This window comes from Camelus bactrianus, chromosome 19 (assembly GCF_048773025.1).
Source record: "Camelus bactrianus isolate YW-2024 breed Bactrian camel chromosome 19, ASM4877302v1, whole genome shotgun sequence".
NCBI lineage: Eukaryota > Metazoa > Chordata > Mammalia > Artiodactyla > Camelidae > Camelus > Camelus bactrianus.
In genome coordinates this window covers 41,553,924-41,577,137 of record NC_133557.1, presented here as the reverse complement: position 1 = coordinate 41,577,137, position 23,214 = coordinate 41,553,924, and the positions used below count along the sequence as shown (strand labels likewise).

Below are 23,214 nucleotides of genomic sequence, written 5' to 3'. Positions count from 1 at the left end.
ACTTTGTAAGGTAGCTATTTATCCCCATTTTACAGTTGTGGGAAGCAGAACTTAAATGCGTGGAGTAACTTGGCCACAGTAAGGAGACTGGTAAACGGGGAGGTGGGATTAGAATAAAGGTTTACCTAATTCCAAAATCTCTTAACCCCTAAACTCAACTGCCTGTTTGAGTGTGGGAAGGGGAGGGGGTGGGGAGGGCTGGAATATAGTAATTCCTTTCTCATGTCCCACTTATAAATTCTAATTATTACAGTAAGTTAAGGAAACAAAGAAGTTCTAATTCAAATTGCCACTTCACCATTTGAACTAACATGAGTAATATGCTAAAATTAGTAAATAGTTATTTGTGCACTTAAAATGTATCAAAAATCTCATTTCACTACATTTAAAAAAAATTGGTCTTTGCTTTTTTAAACAATTTGCTGGGGAATTATATTTCATTCTGTCATGATTGTCAAGAAGACTGGCTCTTTCCCTCTCATCTGATGCTTACATTTTTCCAGGCTTACTGCCTCTCCCCTGTCTTAGCAACACACCTGATTAAGCAACTGCGTTTTTCTGTAAGCACCTCTACACCTCCCCTCCACACCCTCTCCTGATCTCTCAGCCCTCAAACTGTGTCTCCATAAACTAGCCAAGTGGGGAAAATCAGTATGTAAGCTTTCTTTAATTGAGGTATAACTGACACACACCATGTTAGTTTTAGGTGTACAAAATAATGATTCAATATTTGCATATATTGCAAAATGATCACCATAATTAGTGTAGTTAACATCCATCATCATACATAGTTAACAGAATTTTTTTCTTGTGATGAGAACTTTTAAGATTTACTCTGTCAGCAACTTTCAAATGTGTACGTGTAGGTTTCACAATATTTCTTTTTCCATGACAATCAGTGGCAGAAGGGCTTCAAGATTGTCCAGTATAATCCTGCTAACATAGTCCAGGGCTGTCCTTGGTGCTGCTGTTGCTGTTTTGCTAGCCCAAACAAACAAAACCCAGTGAGAAAGTCATGGCAACAGCAATGCAGTGAAGGCAGCTCTGCTGGCTCCTCTCTCTCTTTCTCCACCAAGGCATCCAAATCTGATAGGCAAGCTTGGTCTTCTTACTCCAAATATGACAAATACACAGGGCTTTGTAATGTGAAAAAATAAATACCATGACCAGACAAAGGCTTTTTATAATGAGTTCAAAGCATTGTACACATGTTGAGGAATCATCCCCCATAAATCCCCTTGTATGGGAGGCAAAGAGTAGCACAAAATTAATTATTCTTCCCTTCCCCTTCCCACCATAGGACTGTATGTGGCTTGTCCACAAGAAAGGGCAGATCAGGGAACATCGCTTGGGGCTTTGCAAAGATGTGTTCCATGAATCAGACCACTCTGTTCCAAGCACTCGCTAACCCTCGTGTCCAAAGCAACTGTGACCCCGACTCTCCTCCAAACATGAGAGACAAAGCACACAAACCATGCCATGTGGTGCTCCAGGTGTAACATGAGATCCCATTACTGAGCTTAAACACACCCTGTGCAACTACTTCAACAGACTTCATGAGGGTGTCCAATTCATTTGTTCACTCAACAAATATTTGTTAAGCCCATAAGTAATGTGCCAAATTGGTCTATACTCACATAGGTTATTAGATCCAACGGATTGTTAACTTTCATCCTCAGTACAGTACTAAAGGCTGGAGATGGGGGGGTCAGGGTGAAGATGGACAAGTGAACTGGGAGTAAGCCAGCTGCATGTAAATTAGACCCTCCTTATTATATCTCAGTTTCCTGAGTGGTATCATGTGTTGGTGACTTGAATACTAGTCAGTCTATAAAAATAATAGCTGATATGCTTAATCAGAGGGATTAAGGGTCAAAATGTTACTGGCCCTTGAATGGAGGAAATACAAAATGTAACTCTAAAATAATTTCCCACCTGAAAAATAAGCAGCAACATAGGTGCTTGCTCCTAAAGAGAATGACGTTTACAAAGAAAGAAAATGGGAATCAATGCACATTTATTAAATGTCTACTAAATGCCCAGGCCAGTACCCAGCCTGTGGAAGGCAGCAAAACACAGGATTACTGTAATAGGGAAGAACAAATCTGACTCCATATGAGATCTGTTCCTTTAACTCTAACCCTCTGCTCTGTCTCCTGTGCTTAGTCATGCTGGTTCTGCACCTTTTGTAAAAGAATGCTGCCTAGAGCCTGAAATATACAGGAGAGCCCATTCTCAAGGCTCTGACCTTTAAGGGTATACTTTTCCCTTATATAGAGGTAAAAAGTTGCAGGAGAGAGAATAATATTTGTCTTGTTGGAGGTTTACAGGAACACCATGACCTGACCTATGTGGACAGCTGCAAGAACAAAGGATTCTGACACCAAGAAGTTTGCAACAACCAGCAGAACAACCAACCATACCTCATCCCCTTTTTAGTATAAAAGGAGCCTGACTTCTGATTTGGGGAAGATGGTTCTCCAGCACATTCATCTGCCATCTTCTCAGTCTACCAGCTTTCCGAATAAAGTTATTCCTTGCCCCAGCACCTCATCTCCTGATTTATTGGACTGATGTGCAGCAACCAGAACAAGTTGGGACTTGGTAACATTAACAATTGTGAAGATCAAAAAGAACCCTATTACTATGAGGCAGGTTTTAATTTTAGGCAGAATCCTGTACAGGTATTTGACTGATGATTTAAACTACGTAAGTGTTAAGAACAGTATTTTTTTTTCTAAAGGAAAAAAAAAAATGTCTCTACCGGTTTAAAAACTTGTGAGCTAGAAAACTCCATGCTTTGACTTGAAAAACTAGTTTAAAAACCCTATAATTACTTACCTGCCCAACTCTCCCTGGATGTTTCAAGGCCAGACCTCCACTGGAGACGGCAGCAGCAACATTCCCTTCGTGGTCCACAACTACCGCGCCCACTGTGTCCAAAGTGCCCGAGTCGTTCTCCTGCAGAGCAAAAGTGGCCCGAGCATCGGCTGAGCACGGTGTGTGACAATGATATCATGACACAACGAAATCTGAGCTAATCCTTAAAGGGGACATTCAGTAATCTCCTGAAATTATCTATTATCAAGTTGCCACTTAAATCCGGTTCAAGTCAAAATTTATTTCCCTTTGAAAAAATCCTGAACAAAGTGTGTCTCATTGCTTTACTCTAACAATAAGCCTAACATGCCTTTCTATGGGAGAGGGGAAAAAAACAATTTAATATAAATTACAGTATATCCCAGTGTCTCCTTAATCTCAAGAATTAAGTTCATGATTGAGAATTCATAGAGGAAAAGATCTATGGCATAAGTGAACTAATAAATGGCCTTATTAGTGTTTTATAAAATGTTATATACAAATTTCTAAAAGTAATATATTCAGCACAATAAGTGAAGGGAATGACATTTATGGTCTTGAAGAAGACCATACTGCAATTTTCTTTTATATTTCCTTCCTTGGGAGAAACTTTATGGCAAGCTCTCTTCTCTGCATATTAATAATACGCTTGTCAGTCATATGGCAGAAAACTGTACATTCCTGGGACGCATCTTTGTCTTTCTGTGTCATGTTTCAGGCTCCACATGCTTAAGGCATTTCACATGTTGTGACTACAAGCAGCTGTCTCCTACTCAAAGATTTTTGGGTCACCTGTGCAAAACAGACAAATCTTACGCTGCTGGATGAAAATCAGAAGGAAGGGAAGGGGAGGGTAAGTTCCATGAAACATCATCTCTTTTAAATGTATTAAAAGGGCATGCTACTCGAGGTCCTGAGGTTCAGAGCAGTCGTGGTGGTTCTCTTACGCTAGGGCACGGGTGCCCCAGAACCTGAGACTCCCATCCTCATGCCCACACCTAAGTCTGTAGGAAAGAGTGAGGCACAACCCCACGTTCAACAAGACCAGCTCCCCCTCCTGTGTGGTTTATGCTCCAACTACTGAGCAAGATGTTATTTGTGCAGGCGGTCCCCAGCTGGGTGGGTTTTGAAATGCCACACTAAGGCAATCCCCAGAAAAGCCAATGAGCCCCCAGGGCCACCTTAGAAGCTGAGCAACATAAAAGGGAGTTTTGAAATATTGGAAGCAGAATGCAAACAACAGATTTTGCCTTAAAGCAAACTAAAAAATTTAGAGGTAGAGTACACCATAACAAATATTACATCTACTAGGAGACTCTAGCTCTAAATTCTAACTCCTCTTAAACACACTGCTATTCTATGACAGTGCTGACTTCGACATAAAAGGTGTAACTGACTGAAATCAGTGCTACAGTCCCACGCTTCCTGTTAAGCACAGCTGGGAGAAGTCCAGCCAAAGGCTTGACACAGCCAGATCCCAGAATATCACGGTTCTGCCGACAGCAGGTTGTCTGACTTTCAAGGATAGTTTCCCAACCCGACTGTAAACACCGAGGAAAGGTCTGATCCACTCTGCTTCACTATTTTAAAGTATGATCTTATTGAATCTACTGGTTCTTTAGAAATAGATAACGGTCACACAAATAGATACTGTAAAACAGCTTTCCTCAACAACAGCAACAGCAAAGTCAAGAAAGGGTATTCCTGCTTAGTCCTTTTTCATTAACTATGACTGCTGATCCTACACAGACATTCTACAAATAGAACTTTACTGAGGGGACACGTAACATAGACACAGTGATGTACATTACCTGCGAAACAATTCTCTTAGCATTTCAATCACGCTATTGTGAACTGTAACTCTTAACCCTAATACTCTAGAAAGACAAAAAGGATCATGTGCAGCTGGATTTACTGTAACTTGTTTTCCAAAATTGAAAAAATCAAGCAAAAAATAGAGAATCCTGTTCCAAATTAAGCTGAATATTCCTAATGGCTTGCAACACCTGCAGAAACCAGAATTGCTTCATAAATATTTGAGAATTAGTTCCTAGATTTCACATACTGAAAAGCAAATTTAAGGATGATGAAGTAATATTTAAGCATTTTTATGAAGTGTAGATAAATTGAGTGAAAGACAAACATTGGTATTTTGGCCATAATAATTTCACAGAGCTTGTTTATACAGAAATGAAATCTTAGAAAGGCTAAAAAACACACAATGACTGTTTTTCTACAGAGCTACTATTATACTCTTGCACTCCATAAATACTTAAAAGTACGTGAGCCACACAGATCACATATACCTACTGTCCTTGACCAAAACTTGCTATGTGCATTATTTTTTTTGGATAGAAATGTGACTAAAGGCAACAGTATGAACTATAGTTCCCATCGGAACAAACAACTGTATATGAAGTTGGCATAGAGTTTGCATGCGTTATGGAAAAGAGTGAAGTAAAACTTTCTTGAAGTAACCAATAATGCAGTAATCTCTGTTGGGCTTAATGTCAAAAGTTTTTATTTTTCTCTGCTCCAAATTGGAGGTGGCTATTACACAGTTATTGTAAGAATTAAATTAAGTAACACATGTAAAATACTTTAAAAGGAATAAATCTCTTAGAACAAAGTGCAGGTACTTTCCACGTGAAAATTAAGCCTCTAACCTACACTCTAACTCTGCAACTTGCCAAGAGACACCATCCATCAGTTACTTATCTCATTAACTTGGTCTTTCTTCTGTACAGAATTACTCAAATATCAAAGAGCTAAAACACAAGAATGATATCTCAAATGTGTAAGTGCATCCTGAAACTAGTGTATGGTGGGATTACCCTGATACAGTAATAAAGACAGAAATACATCTTTTCAAAAGATAATAAACCTTCCTAATACACCTTTGTTAGGTTGGTGAGCAGCGTTGTAACTGGCATGAGCCTCCACCTGAGAAACACTGCCGACGTATGGGAGCATCCTGATGATGGAATGATAGCTCTGGCTACCGGAGACCTCGGTCTGGCTCCACATCGTCTCCTACAGTGGGGCCGCTATGGGCTCAGAGTATATCCACTGCGTGTGTAAACAAAGTACGATTTAGCTAGAATTATCTACTTTCACATGTCTGGCTTGGCTAAAACCAAGGAAAATTTGGATATAAGAATACCTGACAACCTTTCGCTTCTCCAGAAAAACCACCCTTCTGATGCCCAATACTAAAAACAATGCTTCTGTCAACCACAGTCAAGATGTCTATTTTTAAATGATCCTTTATTTTCTTGGTTTAATGAATATGTATTAAAATCTTTACAGCACTACACAAATTAGTGCCAAACACATCTACAACAGAGAAAAGAAATATATTATATAAAAATCTTTCTTATTAATCCCCTAAGTCACTTAACAAAAGTTAACAGAAAAAATTTCAGCTCAAAATAAAAATAAAGTGTGTTAACCAGGCTTTTAAGGGGCTTTAATATACCTAGATTACAGCTTTAAGTATAAATTCATATTATAACACAGCTCCAGAGGATTACCTAAAAATTCCAAACCCTCAAAGGTAGCAAAGGACAAATTTTCCAACTGGCAGAATTCCTATAGTGTTCTGGGGCCTGCAACATTAAAGATGGAAAAGGCAGTGGTTTTAATATTGGTTTTTAAAATAATCTTACAAATACTGAATTATGGGTTTTCTTTTCTCTTCCAAATGGAACCTTTGAGTGCCTCAGTGTTCATGCTGAGTGAGCACATGTAAGTGATGGTGGAAACCAGGTGAATATGCTCATGACGTAGATTATTCCACAGCTGAGCCGTAAAAACCACCACCATCGTAGCTGTATACAGCTCTAAATCTTGTTTATTCTTGTTAATATGTTGTTTAATTAATATTATTTAATTTGTACTCATAATGAACCACTGGTTAAGGATAGCAAACCTAAGATATACCGGAGTTGAAGTTAAAATTGAGGAATCTAAGAATAATGATAATTATGACACTTTCCTTAAGAAAATATTGACTAGATCATTAAATTCCATTCAGTTGGTAAAAACACTTATAGAATACATCCCAATGACATAAAGTCAGTTAAAAAATACGATGTTGATCAAATTTGGCCTCTTACCTTTTTTGGAATAAATGTTAATCACAATTTTAAAATTCTAAATCAGAAATTTTAAATTCTAAATTGAATAAACACACCTAGCTATGACCCAGCAATTAAACTTCTAAGTATTTACCCAAGAGAAATCAAAATATATGGCAAAAGACTTGTCAAACAAATATCACATGATATCACTTATATGCGGAATCTAAAAAAATGAGACAAATGAACTTATTTATAGAACAGAAACAGACTCATAGACATGGAAAATAAACTTACAGTTACCAAAGGGGAAAGAGGTTGAAGAGATAAATTAGAAGTTTGGGATTAGCATATACAAACTACTATATAAAGATAAACAACAAGGACCTAAGATACAGCACAGGGAACTATATTCAATATCTTATAATAGCCTACAATGAAAAAATTATGTATATATAATGTATGACTGAATCACTATGCTGTACACCAGAAACTAACAGAACATTGTAAATCAACTATACTTCAATTAAAAAAAAAGAGAGAGAGACTTGTCAAGAATGTCTATAGCACCTTTAATTGCAATAGTCAAAACGTGGAAACAACTCAAATGTCTATCAAAAGGGGAATGGATACACAAACTGTGAAACTGGCAACAGTGGAGGACTATTCAGTAAAGAGCCAGTGATGTGTACAACAACATGGATACTGTTTTAGATGCACGCTGAGTAAAAGAAGTCAGATCCTAAAGAGTACATGATATATTATCCCATTTACCTGAAGTTTTAGAACAGGTAAAACTACTCTACAGTGAAAAAGAATCAGAAACATGATTGTCTTGGGAGGAGGGCATTGACTATGAAGGGGTACAAGGAAACTTTCTACAGTAAGAGCAGCATCCTATCTTGATGGGGGTGCAGGTTACACGGTTGTGTACACATGTCAAAATTCACCAAATTAAACACTTAAGGTTGTGTGTGTTTCACCGATTGTAAGTTTTGCCTTAAAAAAAATCAACAGGTCTATCTATCTTAAAGTACACAACCAAGAATTCAAAACGTCAGGTCATAAACAAATTTTTCAACTTTTTCCTAATAGCATAACACATTTATATTTATATAACATTTAATACATATTTGATTGCAATTGTCAGCGGTGGGGGGGTGGATGATGGAAAATACGAAAGAGATGGTAAAATTTTTTTTTTTTAACCAAAGGATATCTACATGACAAATACTGAAAGTCTAATGTATGCCCAACTGGAAAGAACAGACAGAATAGAGAAGTGAAAATATTTAAAGAGAAAATAGCTCAAATTTCCTCAGAACTAATGAAAAATAAGAATCCAGATCTCAGGGAAGCAGAGAGAAAGGAAAGGGGCCAAACAGAAAGGAAAGCTCACCTATGACAGAATGACGGTGGAATTCCCACAAGTGCAATGGGAGCCAGCAGGCGGTCATATATATTCAAGGTACTCAGAGAAAAGTAACTACAAACCTACAAGTGGGTATCTAACAAAATTACCTCTTAGGAACAAAAATAAAATAAAATACATTTATAAATAAATAAATGAAATGCATTTACCACCAGGAGACCTGCACTAAATGAAGCCCCAGAGGATCATGCTAATACCTCCCTCTGACCCTCCCACCCTCCCACCTGGGAGCATTCCTACTCTTCCTTTCTTGACTCTACTTTCTTTTCCATAACACGTCATCATCTCCTAAAATATACAGTTTATTTTCGTATTATTTAAACTGCCAACCTCCCCCACAAGACTGGAAGCTCCACCAAGGCAGTAACCTGTGTATGTTTTATTCATTAACATATGCTAAGCACACAGAAAAGTACTTGATACATCTTAAGCACTCAATAAATATTTGTTAAACAGATGAATGAATAAATAAATGTATACTTTAAAGAGAAGAAAAATAACTGCTGTGATCTGAATGTGTCCTTCCTTCAAAAATCCACATGTTGAAATCCTCACCCTCAAGCTGATGGTGTCAGGAGGTGGGACATGGGAAGACGGTTAGGCCATGAAGACAGAGCTCTCATGAATGGGATTATGCCTGATTCTCAAAGAAGCCCACGAAGCCCTTTGCCCCTTCTGCATGAAAGGTTACAGCAGAAGGATGGCCATCTAGGAAGTGGGTCCCCAACCTGACACCAAATCTTGCTAGGCCTTGATGCTGGACTTCCCAGCCTCCAGAACTGTGATAAATTCCTGTTGTCTGTAAGCCACCCAGTCTATGGTATTTCGTTACAGCAGCCTGAAAGGAATAAGACAATAATCCAAGAAGGAGAAGAACAATCGGGCATGAAACAAGGAATGGGTAAGCAAATAAAACAACAAGCCTTCATGAAAAACAAAATTAATTAATCGGGTTTTAATATCTGGCTGTATGTTATTCATAGGAGATACACTTGAAGAATAAGAACATGGAAAAGCTGAGAGTAAAAGGACAGGGAAAAAGGAGAGAGAGAGAGATCCAGGCAGGTACCAACCCAAACAATGTAGCTATATTAACAGCAAGAAAAATAAGTTTTAAGACACAAAATGTTAACGGAACCAAAGGATATCTACATGACAAATACTGAAAGTTTAGATTCACCAAGGAGATATAATAATTCTAAATTTGTATGTACCTAAAAAAAAAAGCCTCAAATATATATAAAGCAAAAACACAGCAACAAGGAGAAATCAACAAACCAAGCCTCACAATGAGCTATTTTAACACATTTCTCTTAGCTATGAATAGGTCAAAAGACCAAAAAAGGAAAAAGAAAAGAAAATCAGTAAGAAATAAAAGATCTGAATAGCACATTAAAGAGCTTAAATAGACAGGCATTCACAGAATTCTGTACCTATTAGAGGGGAAGCATTCTTCTCAAATACAAATAAATATTTACAAAAATTGATCATACATTAACCCGTAAACTAAATCACAACACATTTCAAGAAACAACATCAAACAGAATATAATCTCTGACTATAATACAATTAATCTAGGAGTCCATAAAGATGAATAAAATTTGAAAATTAGAAAAGAAAAAAGCACTTCTAAATAAATTATGCATCAAATTAGAAATCCAAATAGAAACAAAAAATACTTAATGATGAATGATAATAAACATACTACATTGCAAAACTTATGAGAGATATAGGAAAAATGGTACTCACAGGGAAATTCATACCCAAAACGTTGATAGCAAGAAAAAAAAATTAATAAGCTAAGTGTCCAGCTAAACAAGATAGAAAGAGAACAAGATAAACTTGAAGAGAAAAAAGAGAGATAAGATGAAAAATCAAAAAATCAAAATCTTAATGATTAAACATTAAGATCCAAAAAGGCAATAGAAGGAAATCAACAAATAAGGGGGTGGAGATATAGTTCAATGGTAAAAGCTCATGCTTAGTCTGCGTGAGGTCCTGGGTTCAATCCCCAGTACCTCCATTCAGGACCTCCATTAAAAATAATAATTTTTTTTAATAAAAAATAAACAAATAAAAAGAAAAAAAGGGCAAAATTGGTTCTGTGATGAGACAGCTTGTTAACTCAATGAATTAATCTAACAGGCGATCGTTTTCTCTGTGAATCACCTCAGCCTCAGCAAAGGCCGCGCTCCCCCGTCTCCAGCACAGCCCTGGCCCACTGGAGGGACAGCAGACACGGCCACTCCTGCTTCCCTGGCACTTCGTTCAGCCCAAATGCGGCTCTTCTCTACTCCCCAGCCCTGAGCCACATCAAAACTCTGCCCTTCTTCAAGTCCCAGAGCCTCAAGTAACCCCAGAAAAGGTCTCGGGAGGCCCTGGCCCTAAAGGCACAACCTAAAACCAGCCATTCTCCCCAGTCTGGAAGACTCTTTATACACTGGCTTGTTCCCGGACTCTTCAAAGCTTGTCCTGCCCCTCATCCACCTGTAAGCAGCAACTAACAAAATGTCAAGAAATGAATATTTTTTAATTGAACCTCATCAATACAACTCAAACTCCCTGTCCTCAGAAACTGCACCTTACTCAGTTTGTATTCACAATCCAGACTCAGCCTATTTAAAGCAGTGTTCCTACAACCTCACAGGTTTCTCTGATTATTTCACATTTAGATCTTCCCTAAATGTAATGCTTTTGCACATCCCTCCTAAATGGGTTCTGCCCCCAAAGCACATCTTTAAACAACTGCTGAGAAATCTTTCACTCGTCCCATAACAACCAAAGTCTAGATTCATTTCTCACAATATGGAAATGATCTTTATTTCAGGAGATTTTGTGTGCCCTTTGGTCACCTGTTCAAAATAAACTTCTAAGGCTCCTACCATGAAACACTAAGCCTCTCACTCTATCAATGAAGAAAGTATGTATCTTTATCTCGGTCGCACACTCCACCACTCAGCGTTTTCTCTGGTGACACTTCTTTCCTTCCCTCCCATCCTCTTAGTGCATCTGGCACCAGATCACACTCTCCTCGTTTTTGATTAACCAGTTCAGGTTCTTTAATTCCAAACTGCTTTCCCTAAAAGCTCTAAGTAATTAATACCCATACAATACTTTAGCTTGAACTTCACTTTTCCCACCGGAGAGCTAGTCATCCTTCAAGATCCTAAACTCACTCCCTGCCGTCTGGGAACCATGTTCGAGGGAGAAGGAGGGGATGCCCCTTATTCGGCAGCTCCACTTCACAGAGGCACATGGATCACCTACTTCAGCGACAGAGATAGCACAACACACTACCAGCACACACACTAACAGGCCATGAATGTCGCTACCTTGGCAGATTAAAAAACACACACATAAATGAGCTAAGACCCGGCTAATTAAATAGACAGTAACAAAGTCTGTTAAATAAGAGCAGGCAACCTTTTTCAATTTAGTTGTCCAATTTGGCTCTTTCCAGGAACACCTGGCCGTGGTCTGGACCTCTGGTCTTTCTTTCATTTCAGAGCTTACATTTACCTTCTCTGGATAAAATTACACTTTTTCTTTTAAATACCAGAGCCACTCTGGCCTTTGAACTGAGTCTTAAAGCAGTGGGGAATAACAGATAAAGGACTGGAAAGTAACTTGGACAATCTGGAGTCTATTCCTGCCAATGAAACACCATAACAAATGGGATGGGTCATTTAACCTGGATTTAAATTCCACCCTCTTCAGACTGAAGAACAATATTTGACACTGAGTTTAATAACACAGTAACAAGTGACTTTATTTGACATGAGTTTTTTTTAGATAAAGTAGTATTTATTTGACCATGTGAGTATACTCACAAAAAATTATTATTCAAAATCATAAATATATAACTAAAGATAAACATGTTAACAAGCAAAAAAGAACAAGTGTCCATATGCTTATTTTCTTTTTGTTCCTCAATAGATTAAAATTTTATTAGAAATTAGACACAGATCAAAGAATTACAAAGAGCAGGAAAGAAGCTAAGTATATTCTAGGATATAAACTAATTAAGATAGTAGTATATCTGAGAAATTCTAGCACCATTCAAATTAACCTCAATGATGTTTTCAGAGATTCCCAACACTCAGAAGGCTGTGTTTGATGCAAACAGCCTCAGGGACGGGCACCATTCATATATATTTCAAAATATTCTCCTGCAAACAAAAGTAGATGGACGTTGAGTCCATCTGCACTCAAGTGGACGTTAAGTCCACTCTGGCTGTGGACTTACTTCCTCTATGGCCTATTTCACTTTGCTAAATTCTGTGAACAGCTGTATCTTATCAACTGTCATGGCCCCACTGGGGATTACAGGCTGTGAAAACCAGAGTTTGGTTTGACCAGCATGGTATATGATTTTAGTGTCGTGAATTTTGTTTGTTGAATACTTTAAAGTGGAATATGTATTGCAATCCACGCCCCTCCCTCCCCAGACTGCCTCCCACATTCAGGCTATGGCCCCCTATAAGCATTTGGGTTTGAAACCACTATCCTACAGAAACTCTGGTTCAACCAGCTTATCCACTCACAGGCTTCTAAACCTAGGACTTTCTTTTTCTCTGCACACAGGTATGTAAGCTTTAATCTTTATCCAAGACCTAGCTTAAATTCCACCTCTTCCATAAAGCCTACCATGAGAAACAGTGCACTTAGGGCAATTTCTCCATCCTGCTAGTCCCTGTAGTTCTCACTGATGGTTTCATTCTTCTAGCACATACCAAACAGTATGACCTCCCTTTACCGTTTCATTCCCCTGGACCACATACAATGGTCAGGGGCCACATGCTCTACTTGCTCCCTAAAACCTGCACGTAAGTAGTAGTCAATAAATGTCTGCTGGTGATAATGTTGAAGACAAGGTAAAACAAGTACTGGAAAGAAAAACTGAAGATCCCAAGAGGCCATGACCTCTGATGGAAACATCACTCAAACCTGTCACTCCTAAGGTCCCTCGCTAGTGAGTTCCTCATAACCTCAGGCTATGCAAATCAATGGAGCAATGAAAATGCAACACTGCCAATCCCTTGAGCAAATGACATTAAATGACCACAGAAGCAATGACAATGCTTGCACAGTGAAAATATTTTCAAAATGGGGGGGGGGGGGCGCACAATCACAAGCTTCATAGACTTGCCTTAGCTTACAAGGCAATCCCCATTTCCATCCTGTCCCCTGCCCCTCCCTGGAAAATCACACAACCAAAATAAACAGGTATTAGAAAATGGGTAGGAATTTCTGTTGTGGTGAAGCTCCATTCTTTTTCCTAGAAAAAAAGACATGACCTAGGAGTTCATTTGTAAAACAGGCATTTCTACCTGCATAATAGGAGAGAGACTTGGTCAAGTTTCTCTAGATGGCTAGATGGGCACGCCCCCTTGTGGACACTTCCTGACTCACCTCTGGAATGTTCAGTTGCAACTATGAGCTGTTTCTAAGACCTTATTTCCCCTGCAATCATTTCCTTCACTCAATATTAGTAGTAATATTTCAGATAATTTAACTCTACTTTCACTATATCCCCAAATACAAGATTATTGCTAAAAGTGAGGCATAGTTTTAGACACATATGATTGAAGTATTTAAATAAAAGATTCAAATTTATCTTGAAAGACCGTAAGATTTACATTTAAAGAAAATAACATATGCTTTGCTTTCTCAGAATTAATATTGGAATCACTGATTGTAGATATTTAAGTTAGTAATGTCAACTAAGGAAAGGCATTGTGATAGGAATAAAAAACAAAATGTTCATGCCTCTATATGCCTACAAAAATATGATAAAATAACCACACACACCAATCTCAAAATGGCAATGATGTAAAGTAGATAATTCAATTCAACGAGCATTTACTGAGTACCCATTACATGTACTAAGTAGAAGAAAGGAATTTATTTTGATCTGGATGGCATTTAAGCTGGTCCTTAAAGAAGGACATGGATTAAAATTTCATTAGGAAGAGAAATGGTTGGTATTCCATTATTAATTATCATTTATTCCACAAAGGTAAAGACACACGAGCAAAACTTAGAAATGAGAACTTCCAGCAAATTCAAGAAAAATCAAATAGAGAAATGTATTTGGAAGGAGAAAAAAAAGATTATTCCAGAAGAGATATAATGGAAGAGTAGGTTGGGTCCAAGTTTCAAGAGGTTCATAAAGTCAGGCTGAAAACTTTGGGTTTTAATCTACAGATAGTAAAGATTCTATCAAAGCTTCTCCCAGGATAAGAACAAAACCAATGCAGATACTTTTAAGGAAATGTATCTTGGGATAATACACAGAATTAAAAGGAATGGAAAAAGGCTAGAAGCAGGGAAGCCAGTTATGAAGATACTTTAACTGTCCAACCATTAAGGGCAAAAAGGTACGGACTTGATGGTGGTAAACATACCAAAAAGGAGCAAGCAAAAAAATAAATAAATAAACAAAATAAAATAAAACAACAACAACAAAAACCCACAAAACCAAAAAAACCCAAAAAACAGTGCTTGTATTCACTAAACAAATATGCCAAGCTGAGAAGCCATGGTATAACCAAAACATATATAATCCCTGTCCTCCTGGAACTTACACTCTAGTGGAAGAGAAAGACGTCAAGTGAGCACACTAATAGAGAGGCAATGGGAGCAGCATGACAGCTGAAATGGGACTTGGTGGGAGAGGCAATATTCCTGGGGTCTGGAATCATAGGGACAAAGGCCCTGACTCAGGTAGAATCTTAACAACGTGACCCAGACTCAGAGTAAAAGAGCAAAAGACTAGAAAGAAAGACAGGCTCCCGCTCCTATCAAGTCCTGTGAGCCCTGTTAAGGGGCCTATACTTTATTCTTGAGAGCAGCTAAGAACATGAAAATGAATATACATATGTATATGTATGACTGAACCATTATACTGTACATCAGAAATTGACACACATTGTAAACTGACTATACTTCAATTTTTAAAAAGCAGTTAGAAGTGACTGAAGAATGCAGACAGGGCCATGACCAAATCAGGGTACGCTTTTAAATGATTCTGCAAATGCTGTGTACAGACTGACTGGAAGGGACACCAGCAGATGAGTCGGAATGCTGCTGTAGTCACCCAGAAGACAGTGATGACGCTTGATTCTAGACATTCTCAGTGAGGGTGTGACAGGGCAAAGAAGTGAAATGTGTAAAAAGCAACTGGAAGAGTTTAGGGCAAGGAAATAAAATTTTAGATTCATCCATTCCAACAAAGTTTCATTAAATGGACACTGTGTCAGGTGCCTGTGGAAAATGACAATTACCTGTAGAAAAATTCTGGAGTAAGGAGAAAAGGGCTCTAGTCCACCTGCAAGAGAGCTACATGAGTAAGAGTGATATGAAACTATTAACTAATGCAACCATGCAATTACCAACTCTTCTAGAATGTTCTGCGTTCATATAAACAACGATCACTAAGCAGGTGCTCTTCTAGGTCCACTGTGACACATCAGGCAGAAAAAGCAATGAGTCTTAAACACTGGCCCTGAAGATTTGTATTTAGTCTGTTGAGAGCAGAGCCTAAGATGCTGCAGTTTTAAAACTCCCCAGATGAATACAATGGTCAGCCAGGTTTAGCAAACGCTAGGATAAAGAATCTCTTAGTGAGAGGATCAAGAGGCTTGGACAAACGCCATGTTGCCAGTAAAAACACATCAGAGAACTATCACGCTGGAAAGAATGACGGCGATCATCTGGTTCGGCATGCTGCCTTTACTGCTCAGGGAACTAAAGTCTAGAGAGGCTCCCTGTTTGCCCAAGGTCTCCGGGCTGTTAACGGCAGACTGGGACTAGAACTCCCGGTCCACTGGACCCCACCTCTCAGGCTTCCCTGCTTTCTCTGCTCCTCAAGTAATCCTAGCCTCAGGTCTTAAATTCTAAATAGTTTCTGGCATCTGATCTTTTATTTAAAAGGTTCTAGGCTGATTACAGAAGACACAGGCCAATCAGGCCTTTAAAAATTCTAGATAGTTTTCCTTCAACTTAATTAAGCATGGATCTTATCTTGTGATCTGGAAACACCCTTGTTATTGATCTGTGTGTGTGTGTGTGTGTGTGTGTGTGTACACATTTGTCTTTTCATGTGTTGGTCTATTCTACTGGTCTTATCAGCCATGCATGAGGTAGCACTACTATGCCTGTGATGGTCAACTCAGGTCGTTAGCACATGGTGATATCGTGTGAGGACATATTTAAAAGTTCTGACTTAGTATCTGATGCTTTCAACATCATGGTCTGAGCCAGTTCTCAGATAGGAAGGTCTATCTGTAGACCCAGTGAAATTCCATTCCCTGGAGGCACTTCCTTTTAGGAAAGCTATAAATGGTGATTTGCACATTATATACAGGATCAGCTGAGACTATCCCTATGACAATGAAGGAAAGCTCTGTTCCCCCCCCCCACCCCTTGGTTCTGTTAAACACTAAAATTTAAAGGAGGCTCTACAGAGCTGATGATACTAAAATTGGAGGGGGGATTTACAAGTCTGACAATATCTGATGTCAACCTAAAACAAGTCTCCTGGAAAACCACAAGTTACTTTCCTTACAAAATAAAAACAGCAGTTAAGATCTGTTAACACTCACTTCTTACCTCAATCATATCTCACTTACAACTTTAAGACTCAGTATAAATTTAAGGCATAGCTTTGTGAGGGTTTAGGGAAGACTTGGGAAGAAATCCAACCTACTAGCTATTGAATCTTTATAAGAGAACTTAGAAGCTTTTTCGAAAACTGGAGAAAAAAAATATTGCAATTGTCCAGCTATCAAGGGTTGAAAGTTCTGGATTTGGATAACTGATGAACTGACATAAAGTGCTGCAAATCACAGACATTTAATGAAACCCCTACTGCAAAGGAAAAGTGATCACTAGGCTCTGGAAGCTGCATAAATGCATTTGGTGGTGGTTATCTAGCAATATACTTAAACAAGCTACTGGCCTACTTACTGATTTACATGTAAGTTCTATAGGCTTAATCAAGCTAGTCTTAGGGCATGAAAATATTATTTTTAATATATTACTTACAATTCAAAGAAATAATTTCCAACAGAAGATAATCACTCCACAGGATGAATTTTCAGTTTTATGAAAAATCTTAAATATATAAAGTATATTTCTTTATGTAAAAGAGGAGGCAAAGCAGTTTCTTACTTCTGTTTACTCAGATACCTATGCATTAACTACTTGAGAAACACAGCAAGACTCCAGATAAGTAAACGTCTATAAAAGGCTAATTACTCCTTTTTCTGCATACATAATACACAGACATGTACACAAGTACAAATAGAACAATCTGAGTAGAATATGTTGTTTTTTTGTGCATTTATTTTCTTTGATCTTAACCTACCTCTCACCCAAAAAATACAGTGATTTAGTATGATACAGTTAAGCGTTTACATAATAATTTCAAGATGGTGGATAAAAGGGAAAAATGTTACCCACAATATACTTCAAAAGAATAGAATATATTTATATGAAGCGCACAAAGCAATGCCCAACATTTCCTTCCTGAAACATGTGGCCAATTTGATGTCCCTATGTGGTGGCCAAAGAACACAAAATTAAAAGTTGTAGCATCTCTTTAGAGTGGTTTTGGACACACAACACTGTACAAAGCATTGCAAAATTTTCTAAACTTATTCATCAGAAATTGAAGAATGAAAGATACTTATATGATGGAAAAGGTCTGATTATCTTTCATATCACTGCCCTATACAAGTACTGCTATACCTAAAAACCAATGAAATTAATTGGAAACTTAAATTACTTTGTAAAAGTGGTGGGAGGAGGCAAAGAATTCCATGTACATCGAACTATAGAATCTGTTATTAAAGAAAAAAAGACATGGAAACTATTTCAACAATATGCTTGTGAAAAGTGAAGAGGGGGGAAAAAAAGGCTTGAAACATCAAAAATGTTGAGATCAAACAATACCCCCAACCTCTTTTAACACTCCAAAAATAAAAGTCTCTTCCAGTAATATCCAGGGCTAGTTGTTTGAAACTGATATTTATGAAATCTCGATCATGATGTGCACGGTCTGTTATCCCAACATGCGTACCTCCTCTGTGCAGCAACCCTTCCAATTATGTGACAACTCGGTCAGTCCTGGAGCAGAAGCTAAGAACAGCGACTGGGCAATGAGTCAACCACTTCATTCCAAAAGATGGTTTTCCTTTTTCAAAAAGTGATAAAGATTAACACCAACACAACTACCTTTTACTTTTTGTATCAAAAGGTAAATTTAAAACATGTCAACACTTCATCACATAAACTAAATATCCTCACAGCAATGAGAGTCCATGGCAATACTGTCTGGGGAGAATGCAGATGCCAATTTGCAGGAAGGAAAAAAGGATGGAGGAACATGCTGAGCTGCACCGTGGATATGTGATCAGCAAAACTCAGGCCGAAGGAAGCTCCACAGGACAGACAGTTCAGGCTCCTTTCACAAACACAGTCCTCGCTTTGTCTAGTTCTGATACAGACAAATTTCAGTTACCACATCTTGGTTAAATAAGACCACTCAACAACATGGTTCAGATTTCACTTACCATGGTGTATGAACTGTGAGTAACTGCATAAAATACAAACTTCACTACCAGCTCTTCAGCTCAGAGATCGCTATGTAAATATTAGACGCCCATCATGATCAGTGACCAACCATGCCATTTCATTCAAAGTCTTCATTGATGGACCATTGCACAGACAGCAAAGTGTATAGCTGTGTTGCTTCCTTGTCTCCCAGTGATGAATCCACATGACATTTTACAAAAACAGATCAATCAAAAAAGGGCACTAGCCAAGAAAGATGAAAGTGAAGCAAAGAAACAAAAAGTGACAATGCTGGAAGTAAAATTCTAATAAAAGATAAATGAAGTTATGGAAGAAATAGTTGACCATGGGAATTTTTGACACTGCCACCATTCAAGAGACTGTATCTAGTCAGAGAACTTGGTGAAGACAAACTTACCAACATAAATAAGGAATGCAGTTGTGACAAAAGGATGAAGATGTCCCAGAGGAAGTGTCATTGGCAAAAAATTCTTGACATGAAATATCTGAGAGATTATTTTATACAACATGGAAACAGCAAAGGCAAAGAGGATGGTGTCTAAGTCAGTGACAGCTGCCAAGCACTTGAACATCCATCATGAATAGTTCTGTTTCTCGTTAACAGTCCTGCTACAAGAGCAGAATATCACTATTTTCAGTTAAGGAAACTGAGCCTTCACAGGTGAAATTATTCACTGAATTCACAGAATGTAACCAAATGGTCCCCCTTGTCTACTGCCCCTCCAAGAAGTAACTAAGGAGAAGTCTATTGAGAGAGATTCTGGGAAACTTTTGATTAAAAAGTGACAGACACACCTGGCACTAGTCTCCCCACTCCCACCCACCTTCTTCTCATCTTGGATGCAGATGTGACATCTAAAATTGCAGGAGCCACATTACATCCACAAAGCAAACGGCATGAGAGAAAGACCCAAGAGAATCCCAGATACGCTGGCTCTAGCATCACTGGGAACCTAAGCTAATGAATTCTCGCAAACACCCAAATTTTTTATTATGAGGCAAAAGGCCAGGGAGCAGAAGGACAAATATGCATTTCCTAAGTCACAGTCAGGTCTTCTGTTGTTTGCAGCAAAAGGCATTCCCTGGATTAACCATTCTTACTTAAAACTAAGTCAGATGTAAATGTAAATGGTCAAAGACAAGAAAACAGAAATACTCTAATTAATTGAAGTAACAAGCTAAATATTTTTCTTGCTTTAACTTTGATTTCTATTAGTACTGTGATCATGTCTGTTCAATCAATTCCTTTTTTCGGAAAAAAAGTATCAATGTAAGAAAAATTTATATACTTTATTTTCAGGCTTTAAAATACTTATCCTACTATACACTCCTTTCAAAACAGTATTTATCTCCTTCAACACTGCATAATAAAAAACATGAACATTAGGGAAGTTATCAAAAACTCTATTCTTCCTATATTTATGTACCCAACTCACAGCCTCTTTTGTGTAGCTCATCCCCCAGCAGTACGGGGCCTTAGTCAACGCTGGCTAACCAAGACTATGCTGAGACTACACACACAGGGCAGGGAGAAACACACTAAATACAGGTTGATGTAGAAAATAGCCATTCGTCCTTTCCTGTCTTATCTCTAAAAACTGCTATACTTCCTCTTAAAAATGATAATTTTATGCTCCACTGGCTCACTATCTGGTGGTCTTTTCTTTCTGGGAGCATTATTACCTTTACAAAGTTTATGCAACAAACATCTGTAAAACAAAGCCTGTGGCCAGCATCCTTCCCTGAAGGCAGGAGCTGGGTCCTAGTCATTTTTAGACACCAATGTCAAACAGTGCTTTGAACACACTGAAGTTCATGTATTCTGAACATTAAAAATATCTTCTTGTCATTTCTGGGGCCTAAAATACCCTATTTGAATCATGCCTGAATTCCACCTCTCCACCCACCACAATGACCTGCCTCCCTACTCTCCGTCTCTCCATTATAAGACTCCATTCAAGGCAATTCCTTTGGTGGCACTTTTCCTTCTTTTTCAGCTGAGTGACCTTAAAGATGATGTCCACAATGGCAAAGGCAAAGAGGATGGTGTCTACGTCAGTGAAAGCTGCCAAGCACTTGAACATCCATTATGAACAATTCTGTTTCTCGTTAACAGTCCTGCCACAAGAGCAGAATATCACTATTTTCAGTTAAGGAAACTGAGCCTTCATAGGTGAAATTATTCACTGAATTCACAGAATGTAACTGACAACAGTACACTCTCCTGACCCCGCCTCCCTCTCTCTCACCACTCTGTGGCAAGACTTCCCAGAAGAGTTTTCTCCACGTTTGTTTCCTTGCTCTCCCTGATGGACCTGGTCCACACTGGTCTACAATCCATGTCACAGAACGGTCCTTATCCGAGGCCACCGTCTCCAGGTGCCAAATCCAACGGCCAGTCCTCTGTCCTCCTGCCTGTCTTCTCAGCAGCACTTGACCCAGGCATTGACTAACTCTGGATGCTCTTGCTCTGCTTCCTAGACGCTCTCCTGATGGCACCTGTGCCTCACTGGCCTCTCCTTCTTTCTCCTTTGCTGGTTTCTCCTCCTCTCAACTGGTACACGATGGCCTGGCTCAAGGTTCAGTTCTCAGACCTCCATCTCCACTCACTCCTAAGTGAGCTCATCTGGCCACATGTATTTATATTCCTTTTGATGTCAACAATTTCCAAATGGGACTCTCCCTCCTAACCACCCCCCTCAAGCTTTAGACTCATATTATCAACTCCTTTCCTGCTGCCACTTCAAGCTTTTTATTAGAAATCTCCTTAACCAGGTTCATGAGTGGTTATTCAATTTTTCCAAAAAATTGGAGAACAGGAGGAGGCAAGAATATTCAATTTCCCAAAAATTGAATATTCTCTTGGTGAAGCAGAGAATCATAAAAAAGGATACATATAGTAAATATTTCCTTTTTATTTAAAACACAAAAATCTATTCATTCTCACCAGCCAACCTTTTCATGTAAGACCAAAGCCTTTTCTCTGAATGTGAGCCCACATAAAAATGTTCCATATCATCTTTCTATTAACACCCTGGATTGTCCCATGATTTCAAGTTTTTATCTAAAATAGAACAAGAATACAAAGACATTAACAGTGCACTCTGAATGCAGAATGTTTCTAGATTTTATGATTTTTTGCAATCTTTTACAGCCGGCTTGCCCATACTTAATTCTATAGTAATTTTTTATAGACCCATTCTGCTTTTTATAGTTAGTTTTCAAACAAACTCTTAGTTTTCAAGCAGACAAGTCTCTTTTTAGCCTCAATATTCATCAGTTTACAAGCTCTTGATGAATTGTGCTGTTACAATGATAAAAAAACAATTAGCATAATGAAGCTTTTGATGGCATAAAATTCAACTCAAAGGAGTAAAAGGAACACAGAACATTGAGAGTGGTCTATTAGCTTTGGGTGTTTAGGGTGCTTTGGCATCAAATAATATGTTTTACGGTGAAAATAGGAAGCATCAGTTAATCCGAGTCTACTAAGGAAATATGGAGGAAGAAAGTTCTTGACTTTCACTTCCCACCTCCATTACCATGAAGCCAACTTTCTCCAGCCCTCCTCACCTTAGGAAATGGCAAATACCCAAAGCCTAAAGCTAAAATCTTTCAGTCCTCTCTCTAGCTTACCAATATTTAAGGTCTCAATAATTCCTGTCTTTCTAGAGAAGAACTTTAAAATATATCCTGGATATACTCACTTCTCTCCATCTCCATCCCAATCACCCATGGTCCAAGGTGCCATCATCTCCCGACTGTAATAACTTCATGCCTGGTCTCCTCACTTCACCTCTATTCTTGCCTCCTCCTGTTCTCTACATAGCAGCCCAGCAGAACTCTGTAAGATGCGAACATGGCCGCACTGCTTCTCTGCTTGTAACTCTTCAACAGCTGCTCATTATTCCTGAAGTACAAGGGGAAGCTCCTCAAAGAGCCAGCACCTTCCTAACTCTCCAGCTTCAGATCATACCCTTCTCCTCTTGCCCACTCTGCTTTGGGCACACTGACCCTCCTTCCCCATTCCTCTAATATGCCAAGACCCTACCTGGGCCACTGCACATGCAGGTCATTTTCCCCGGAACACTTTCCCACTGACTTTTCATAAAACTCACTTCATATTTTTCTGATGTCGCCTTAAATGTTCCATCCTCAGAGAGGTGTCTGTTAATTATCCTAACTAAAGGAGACTTCCTCTGAGTCTCCTTTCCATCTCTCACATCCGAGTTACTTTACATCACA

At 38.5% G+C, this 23,214-nt stretch overlaps 1 protein-coding gene across 7 annotated transcripts in view; it reads right to left on the bottom strand.

The window, feature by feature from the left end:
* Positions 1 to 23,214, bottom strand: part of TASP1 (taspase 1) — a 261,040-nt gene that overhangs the window by 166,685 nt on the left and 71,141 nt on the right. For all 7 annotated transcript variants that reach the window (XR_012500775.1, XR_012500776.1, XM_074347862.1 and 4 more), the window contains one exon: positions 2,842 to 2,961. Coding sequence is in view for 5 of the 7 variants with exons in the window: in XM_074347862.1 (XP_074203963.1) it covers positions 2,842 to 2,961 (120 nt within the window). In the remaining 2 variants the exon portion in view is untranslated. The remainder of the gene's footprint in view (positions 1 to 2,841; positions 2,962 to 23,214) is intronic.